Source organism: Halyomorpha halys, unplaced genomic scaffold, assembly GCF_000696795.3.
Source record: "Halyomorpha halys isolate HHAL.00 unplaced genomic scaffold, Hhal_1.1 Scaffold297.1, whole genome shotgun sequence".
NCBI classification, from domain to species: Eukaryota; Metazoa; Arthropoda; class Insecta; order Hemiptera; family Pentatomidae; genus Halyomorpha; species Halyomorpha halys.
Window position 1 is genome coordinate 1289583 of NW_027109687.1, and position 10024 is coordinate 1299606.

The 10024-nt window shown below is 29.9% G+C and overlaps 2 protein-coding genes across 4 annotated transcripts in view; one reads left to right on the top strand and one right to left on the bottom strand.

Annotated features, from left to right (window-relative positions):
- The window catches only part of IFT54 (intraflagellar transport 54), a 15388-nt gene extending 9200 nt beyond the window's left edge, over window positions 1–6188 (bottom strand). Inside the window, exons 1-4 of the mRNA XM_014420858.3 lie at window positions 5955–6188; window positions 5761–5878; window positions 1108–1220; window positions 560–969 (exon numbers count right to left, since the gene is read on the bottom strand). Coding sequence (XP_014276344.1) covers window positions 560–969; window positions 1108–1220; window positions 5761–5878; window positions 5955–6092 — 779 coding nt within the window. The 5' untranslated portion in view covers window positions 6093–6188. The remainder of the gene's footprint in view (window positions 1–559; window positions 970–1107; window positions 1221–5760; window positions 5879–5954) is intronic.
- A 1997-nt stretch (window positions 6189–8185) lies between these two features.
- LOC106680871 (magnesium-dependent phosphatase 1) overlaps window positions 8186–10024 on the top strand; it is a 10956-nt gene continuing 9117 nt past the window's right edge. Inside the window, exons 1-3 of one of the 3 annotated variants that reach the window (XM_014420862.3) lie at window positions 8241–8467; window positions 8542–8602; window positions 8695–8910. In XM_014420862.3, coding sequence (XP_014276348.1) covers window positions 8425–8467; window positions 8542–8602; window positions 8695–8910 — 320 coding nt within the window. In that variant the 5' untranslated portion in view covers window positions 8241–8424. Of the gene's footprint in view, window positions 8468–8541; window positions 8603–8694; window positions 8911–10024 lie in introns of all 3 variants that reach the window. The other 2 variants (XM_067047855.1, XM_067047854.1) reach the window with 2 other exon arrangements.

Sequence of the window (10024 nt, forward strand, 5' to 3'; positions counted from 1 at the left end):
GTTTTGTTAACAGGTTAACAATAAATAGTTTTCTTTTACTATTTTGATACCTTTATTGACCGCCACCCAGACTATCTTTCTACAATAAAAAATGTTATAGTGTAATTATTATTTAATGTCAATTTTTAGAATATTTGAGTGTAAGTATAAAATTTTATATATTTTTAATATTCATTTGTTTAATTTGTCTAACTTATTTTCTACAATATTTATGATAAAAAAAGATTCAAATTACAATAAATTATTTACAATACTTTGTAATTTAAAAAAATGAGAATATTGAATTAAACAAAAACACTTTTAATTAATTAATCATCATCTTATTTGATTCCTAGGGAAAAAAATTGAAATTTTAAAATTATTTCAAGCTTACCAAGAAGTGTTTTTGCTTTCAAATACATAATCAATCATTAAAAGTGAGTCATATCATATCTCTTATTGTCTGCAATAAGATTTATTCACTATGTAACTGCTGTGAACTTATAGTTTTTCACAATTTACCAAAAAAAAAGGATTTTAGATTTGTGATACTTAAGAAATACTAGCGTGATAAACTTACTTTTCAACTTCCAATGGTCCAGGAATGTTGTTTTCCTCAGAGGGAAAGCTTTCCCTCTTTTTTACCTCTTTCAGAATCTGTTTTTCTTCAGGGTCAGTTTTTTCTCTTTTAGAAGATTTTTCATCATTACTATTTTTTTCTTCACTTTGAGGTTTTTCTTTTTTCCCTCCATTTTCTCTTCTTTCCGATTTCTCTCTTTTCTTTTTTTCCTTTTCATCATTGACACTACCTACTTTAGAATCCTCTTTTTTTCTCTCTCTCTTTTTTTTATCTTTCACATCACCAGGCTTTTGGCTGATGTTTTCTTCTGCTTTTGGTTTTGGTTTGTTATTAGTACTATTTGAACTAGAAACATCTTTTATAGACTTATTGTCACCCTGATTGCTTATTACTGATTTATTACCATTAGTCTGAAAAATAGAATAAATCTTTATTAAGAACTGATAAAAACAAATGAGAATTTTTTAATAATGCTACACTGTTTTTAGAAACATAACTTATATAAAATTAGAATAATTTATTATAAAAAGTATATATATAAAAATAACCTGAGAAGCTATCCCTTTAGCAATAGCTTGTAGCAATTCTAATGTTTTATCAACTTCAAGTCCAGCTACTATTTTTCCAGGTTTAGCTTTAAGATTATTGCCAGTAGAATCTTCTAAAATGAAACTAATAAATTAGAATAAGACAATGTGTATTTTAATTAAAAAAATCAAAGCATATCCTTTTACAGTAACAGTGAAATGTTACTATTTAAAAAATTTCACTTAAATAGTTTATATTCTAGTAAAGATTTATACAAATTACTTTATATTAATCAATTAAAATCAGTATTTCGTAATTAACTTTTGAAATTTGATAATGATTTGTTCTAAATTTAAGTCATTTATGATTTTGATTGACTAAATATTAATAAAAATTTAATAAATGATTAGGTGCATATCACTCCATAATTAGTATTATCTAAACTATTTCTTACATTTAAATTCTTGGTTGAAAAAATCAATCAAAACCAAATCAATACTAGGTATATTTACCACTAAAAAATATTTATACGATGGTTTTTAATTCATGTACTATTTTTATATCTAATTTTGTTCAACAGTTATTTCAATTAAATAATAAAAAAAGCTCATTTATTTTATTTTATCTAGGAACTATAAGGGGGCAACAGTTTTATATACCCACATATTTTATAAATGTGACATACATTTCAATACTATCATATCTAGGTAACTAATTGAAGTTGGAAGAGAGAGGGGTTTTCAGAAAGAATGTAAAAATCTTTTTATAAACATAATTTTTTTTTTTAATGAATTTAGTTATTTTTACTTTTGGAGGATCTTATTCATTGCTCCTTCTCTTATACCTTGTAGGAGGATTTGTTGCCACAGTATATTGTTCCATTTTTAATTGGATACAGAGATTTAAACAAGACTTTTATGCAGCTTAGATTTTTGCAAAATTACCACAGGAAGAGAGTGAGTGTGTATGTGTGGTGTTCTTATGATCTAAGAATATTTTTGGAAACCGAACATCTTAGATTAGAAATTAATCTCAGATTCTATCAGGATGGGTTTGATTTTTTACAAAATCGAATGAAATTTTCCATCCTGGACAAAATCAAAAAATATTCGTCATCCAGACAAAATCAACAGATAGTGTTTTTATCTATCTTTTTCTTCTTAATTAAAAAAAAAACAGTAAACTAAACTAACCTGTGTTTTTTGAATAGTATATTGCTCAACCGATTTCAGTTTACAGTTATACAACAGAACAGAACATAAAAATTTTACAGAACAGAACATAAAAATCAATAGATAAGAAAATAGCACAGCATACAATCTTTTAGGTCTGGTATTATTCAAATTCACAATTATCTTCACTTTCTTCTTATTCTTTTATTTTAAGATTTGGCATGTGATTAACTAATTTTGATGCCCTGTCTAGTCCCTGTCAATTTCATATTTTATTCTATATATAACTATAGTTTGAGAAAATTCTTTCAATGCTTGCTGATTATGAAACACACCTTAATAAATAGAAGCAAATTCAGAGGATTTGCTAATAATTTTTATATTTCTAGCTACATACACTCTGCCTTGCCAGCATTCAATAGCGGATAATTTATCAATCATTTCTATTTTTAAAAGGTTCCTGGGAATGGACTGATTTTTAATGAAAATTGAACAAAAAAACTAGGATCCTCCTGTTTTTTGAATCCTAGCTCTACAAATTTCTTCATATTTAGGATACCAATTTATATCCACGTTTCCATATTCATATCTCTGTTTTTACATAGCTTAGCTCTGGAATATTACTTCTTTTTTATTGGAATATATTCATGAAAACAGTGGTTGTACTATCACTGAGTAGTCTCTCAAGAGGTATCTGTTCAAGTTGATTTATAAGGTGTTTTTTGTCTTCTAAGTGCTGAATTATTCTACATATGTAAGTAGCAATATCTTCAGCTATTTTACTATAAAATTCTTTATTTATTATGAATATTTTCACACAATCTAACTGCCTTTTCCAGTGAGTGCTCTCATGATTTAAGATATGCCTTAACAGTCCATCGAAGACAACAATCCTTTAGTCACTTGATGATTTCTGAATAATTTACTCACCTCAGCGTATTTTTCATATGTGCTACAGACAGCCCTTGAGGTAGCCCACTATCCACATTAGAATTCTATACTAATGTATCTTCATTTCATCCACTTTGTCTAAGTATGTCAATTTGATTGGACAAAATAAAAATTAGTGTACAGAGAGCCCACCCTTGAAGAATCAAGATGAGTAGAATCATCTCTTATTTTCTTTAATGAACAAAAATTTTTATCTAGGCTTTCTTCTCCCATTTTTCTTTCTTTCCCAATTTGAATTACTGAAGTGTTTGGATCACTAAGATTCCACTAAATATTTCAACATATAACCCATGTCTTGTGTTCAGTACTCGATAAAGACACACTGTAACACAAGAAAGTGATGTAGTCTTCCATCAGGTTCATACCAAAATCCTATATAGGTCCAGGTTCTATATATAAAGTCCTATATAGAACTACTTAACAGAGGTTCAGTCTGCCCATGAACTTAAAATAAGCTCAAGAACTGAAAGTCCAGGGAATTTTCCACTGAGCCATGCTACTTATCAAAATATTTTCTACTCTATAGTAAGTAAACTTTAGGCATTAATAATGGATTATGTGCTCCTTAGTATGGCCTCCACTAAATTTTAAGTCCAATCTGAAGTAATCTTGTTAAATTATTTCAAAAATTTTCTATAAATTTTGCTGAACAATTGAAATTAAATTTTCTAATTTTCTTTTTTATAAACTCACATAAATGCTCAATCAAACCAATAATATACAAACAAATAAAATTATATAACAACCATTCTCTGTTTTTTGTTTGGAAATGTGCTTAGTATTGTTAAATTGTTGAAAGAAATATATGCTTTCAATCACTAATTTTGTCACTTTTTCTTTTTTGTCATTCCCCTAGTAATTTGAAAATCCAAAAAATTGTTTAATTTGGAATTAGAAAACCTACTTCAAACAGCAAAAATTATAATAAAACATTATTCAAAAAGGTTATTTTACTCAAAATAGCTTACAAAGGCTAATATAATATGGTCAGCTTTTCAAAAATGTTTATGAAAAGGGAAAATTTCAGGGAATACTCCCTAAAACTACGTTAAGTCGAGAAATCCGGTTAAAATGTATGGTAAATTTTAGATTTTGGCCCCCATTAAGCTGTTGCTAGCCTCAATATATCTACATGTATTTACGGCACGGACCATTGTTAATATTGCAGGTGATTTCAAATTAATTATTATATATTGTTTTTGAATATTAAGTAAGGCTTTCTACAATTTATTAAGTATTTCAAAATAAATGAAAAAAGCTTTTATAATAAGATAATACATTTCATTAAAAGAAACACTTTTTGGCTGATTCAAACAATTATATCTGTATCCGTTATGAATATTTTTTTTTTTTGTTTTAGACAGTCACTTCAGTAAATACCAGTTTTTCCCCTTCAATAACTTAATATTTGTTGAAGTAAGGACATAATTCTATTCATAATGGTACTTCCTACATAATCATTATCTCAGGTCATATTTAATTTAATTTTCCACCTATTTCACATAAGTTTTTTATAGTAATTAATATAAAACCAAACAAGATATTACATTTAAGTTTCATAGCTAATAATTTGGAGTCAGATCTTCATGCGAAGTAAATGAAAACAATGAAATTCATATCTAAAATGTGAATACTTTTTTTACTTCAACATATAATAAATTATGAGGAAAATATGGTCAAAGGGTGCAGTCAGGAGAAAACATTACTAACAGTACTTGTTTAATTGTACCAACATTTTAACCTTCTTCAGGGCAATAGAGGCTGCAAACACCACAGTCCACTGTTCATCAAATTTCACTGTATGGTATTTTCAGCAACCGTTTCCCTGAAGAAGGCCTAAAATAAGACCAAAATGTTATTGGAACACTGGAGTACTACTTATTAATGTTCTAAATAAGAACAGTAAGGTTCTTAATAAGAACCCTGACCGTACTTCCCAAACCATTGTTTTCTCATAATAATCAACGATTAACTAAAAATCCATCATCATAAAATAAATTACATTTTTTCTAGTAATATTTGATAGTTAAGGGAATCATTCTGTAGCATGAATGGCTTATTGGTATTAGTTATAGGTTAAAAACAAATATATAGGAAATAGAAAATAAAGTAGATACAAAAGAAAAAATTAGTATACAAATTCACCTATGCCAAACTATTAGTTAATATGGAAATATGTATGGTTTAATGTCTCATCTGATTCTCTGTATACAATTGCTTAAAATAAAATATAAATGTAGAAGAGATGAACAAATCAATTTCATTAATCAAAGTGGACAGACTTAATGAGGTTATTAATGGTAATGAGATCCTAATATTTACAAATGTGAGTAGAAAAATTAATTTTACTCTAATAAAAAAGTAATAATAATACTAACAACAAAGAAGCTGATCTATTTTTTGATATTTCTGAACATTTTGATATCCTTCATAACATATAAGTACATATATTTAACATATCTTATATAATTACTCACTGAACAGTATGGTTATTGAAATTTTATTAAAACAATATTTTAAGCAAATATTACAAAAGCAAGAATTACTTACTCACGGCACTGATTAATTTTGTAAGAAATTTTATTTTACTATCTTTGTCCTTTACATTATCAGCTACAAGCTCTTCAGCAGTAAATACATCCTTTAAATAACCAGTCTCTTTTATGACCTGGAAGAAAATAAGACATAAGGAAGATATTGTACATATCACTGCAGTAATTTATGGCATAATTCTAGCTACATACGGAAGTTACTATGTCATGTAAAAATCGGAAAGGGGGCTTTCTAAGAAGTTTATCGGTTAGTGGAGGCCTTTTTATGTATTTATTTAATGCTATTTGGGTTTTTTTTAACACTTCAGGTTTAATATCTTCAGCCATCATAGGAGTTCATTTTCCAACTATTCATTATCACAAAAAGCCACTTGTTCCCATTGGTTTGTGTATTCCTTTGAACTTCCATAGTAACCGCCTACGTCAGTTGGCACTTCCTGATAGGTATGGGTCGTTCTCAAATTTGATTCTACTTATGTCAACATTTATTTTTAAATTAAAGTCGAGTGATTAGATTTTTTTCTTATAACTTTCAGGCAACGATCCTTGTTATTTTCTGGATCAGGCACATATATAATATGATAGTTTGGATGATATCGATTTTTAAAACAGTGTTATTTATAACGATTTGAGTTTACGCTCCTCGATTCAAATTCTCATGAATGAAATCTTTAGATCTTTTCAAATAATTTAATTTCAGGAACAATTCCTTCTTATATTTCCAACTATTCAACAAAGAAATCTCATTTCAGAGTTTTGATATGCAGATCAAGAGTAGCCAAATGTTCTGATCCGTACATGAGTATTACGAAGAACAAGACATCACTGGAACACACTTGGCCACCAAACGCTGTCAAAATGTCATCGTTCCCCACTTTTTCATTTTCTGAACGCACAATTGGCATAGACAGTGGACCCACATTGTCAAGTGTTGATTACCATTTTAAGAATTGGTGAGACACTGACCACAATGTGGATTTCCAAGACCTTCAAACATTTAATACAGACAGAGAGATAGTCTAAATGACTTTGATAGACTCCAGCCAGGAGAATAGGATTGATAAAGTTCCATTTTTTAAGAAACTGCCCTCTATCCAGAAAATTATTTCTGGATTTTAGAATTGATTTCCAATTGTCTATTTTTAATATAAGGGGATATATAATATTCTTTACAAACGCCACTTAAATTGAATCAAGTCCTGGAGTACCCGTTCTCTCCAACTCCACGAAAATACTAAGATCATGTATGTCCTTTAGAGGGCACAATTCTATACCGTAGAATCTTTGGTATACGACACCATTAAATGTTTGCCAGCTCTTTAAGGGTGGTTGCTTGAACACAACCATGCTTGTGGGTCTCCAATATCATTGGAATCAACTTGACTTTAGCCATCCTGAAAGGAAAACACCAGAAATGTTTTGTTTACTATATTAACGATGAATTAGCCCAAGGACCTTTGCTACTCCTCATTTTAATGTGCACTGGCATTGAACTCAGAGGCATCATAAGTGTAACGCTTCTCCCCCACACATTAACAATAATGGTACTGGTGTAAACGACATTTCAGGCCTTGTTAAGGTCTCTGGTCAGAGTAGTTAAACGCACACACGCAATATCCTCTTTTCATCAACCCTCCTCTCCCACACTCACCCACATACGCACGCACACAAACTAGGAAAGAAATCAGTTCTAGAAAATTTAAACGCCTGAATGATGACTAGGTAGGAAAATTGGAGTGCAGTAACAATGTAGACTGCAGCGCAAATTGGTAAAAGACTCAGATTACAAATACGAGAAAGAAGAGACCTAGCTTAAATAAGGTGTACAAAGAAGCTGTAGGCAGATAGCCCTTCTGCCCCGTGAAGTAATGCTTGACAGCGGTTACATGGAGTGGTAAAGAAGAATTGGGTGGTGATTTTTTACTGAGTAGGAATCTCACAATGTTGTGTAATTTCTTATTAGTTGCACTTCGTCTAATGAAAGATTTTTCCCTTACCCACAAAAAAAACACACACAACCCCTCTTGGTTGTTTGGATATGTGTCGGTTTTTTAAAGTATAGAATAAAAAAGGAAATAACAAAATCTTTGAAGACACAGTTACATCTTAAAATGTGGATCCACAGGGCCTAAGGCTAAGGCCAGATAAGTATGAGTGCGAGTGAGCAGATTATCACTGCTTGTGATAGAAACTGATGTGCTTATATATACTTCGAAGAAGAAATTCGTGACTTTGCTAATTAAGAAAAATACCTCTTCTAAATGTTAATTTTTTTTATGTTTGTTACTTATCAGGTATTAAATAGATTGATTATTTTAACTATCTTCTTGTTTATAACGCAAAGAAAATAGTTTGAAAGGCCACATATCTTCAAATGTTGGAGGCTCCCACATCGTTAAAGAGGCCCTGAAGACACACTATGGTTTTTCCTTGTAGGGGGTTGCAGCTAGAGCAATGTTAGCAATGAGTAGTTTTTCTACATCTTTGCTTAAGATCATTTCTTTGCTGATCACCAACACTTCATTCAAAATTTGAATTGTAAGATAAGTAGATAATAGAAGAGTTCTACACTCCGACGTAGTTTTAATAATATTACTTAGTTATTTACAATAAATTTTGCTTTTGCTTTTATTTTAATTCGAAACTCGAAAAAGAAAGGAAAATGACATCTAAAATACTGCCTAAATTAGTTGTATTTGATCTAGGTAAATTAAATTAATTATTGTTACCGATTTGCTAATAAGAATAATTTTTATTACAAAATATTATCACTGCTTAGATTATACATTATGGCCTTTTTGGATTGACACTCATGTGACACCTCCTTTTCATAAAGATAAGTAAGGGCTATTACTCTAACTTAAGGATAAACACATAAACCTTATTTATTTCACATGTTTTCATATTTCTTTTGTGTGGTATTCTAAAACAGGAATAGTATTGTTGATCTACATGGTAAAAAAGTTAATACCTACAAAGAATCAACCCTGGTTTTGCAGAAACTTGTAGAACTTAAATGTGATATGGCTGTTGCTTCACGCACTAGTGAAATAGATGGAGCCAATCAATTGATTAAACTTCTTGGCTGGGAGTCTCACTTTAAATACAAGGAAATATATCCTGGTTGTAAAGTCACTCATTTCAAACAGTAGGTTTTGATACTTAATGTCTTGATACTATTCATAGTATTAAATAATATTTACTAACAGTTAAACTTACATTTGCAAATTATCAGTACAACAAATGGTCTTTATTGGTATGAAAAAAATATTATTACATGCTAAATTCTGTTCTTTTAAGTTTATTAGACTTTTACCATAAAACACTTGTGTGCCAATGTTCAGATTGCTTATTGAAGTTTATATTATATAATTAATTTTAATTTAGATTTTTGCTGAATTTACACTAATATGTCTGCCTTGAACCTGGATGTCCTCAAGACAATTATTGGTAATCTCCTTAGAGGAAGGAGTATAAGTTATCTCTACCCAAAATTACTTATTCCCCTCTGTGAGAGGATCTTGGTAACCTCTATCACAATGCAGTGATGGATCCCCTATATATGAAGCGTTAAGTACCAGAGTGTAACAATCTCTTTAGCTGTGATTTTTAGAAATTAAAATGTTCTTTTGATATCCAGTTTTGAAAGTGGATCCTTACATTTTAATAAACAGTTACTGCTAATAGAGTGGATCAGGCCATTTGATCCATACTTGCACTACCACTTTGAGATCTAAGATTAGTCCTCGATGTTAATATAAGATAATACTCCCAAACGTTAATTGGCTATATATCCTGAATGGTTTCGAAAATTATTTATATAACCATCAGATGACATGACATACAAAGCTTTGACACTTGAAACAATTTTCACAAAAGTTTGTTTTGGTTCTCAATATATACTATATTATTACACTGTTATAAACAATCCCTTAAACAATATGAACCCCCATGGTCCATGAAGCACTGTTTTTAGAACAACAGTTATACTAGGAGGTGATTTTTTCAAGATCACGATCAACCACCAGATTTTTCCCTAACTAAGGATATCCACTTTAAGAGGCTAGTGGGACCTCAGAGGGGCTCCAGAACCCACAGGGTTGACTCATAGCTTCAGTATAACAGAAAATAAATTATCTGCCCCAGCTGTATTCAAACCTGCGTGCTTAGAGTTAGTAGCATAGTGCCCTACAATTGTGCCACCACGCTCCCTAAAATTCATTAAATTGTTAAAAAGTAATATATTTATATTATTTTATATA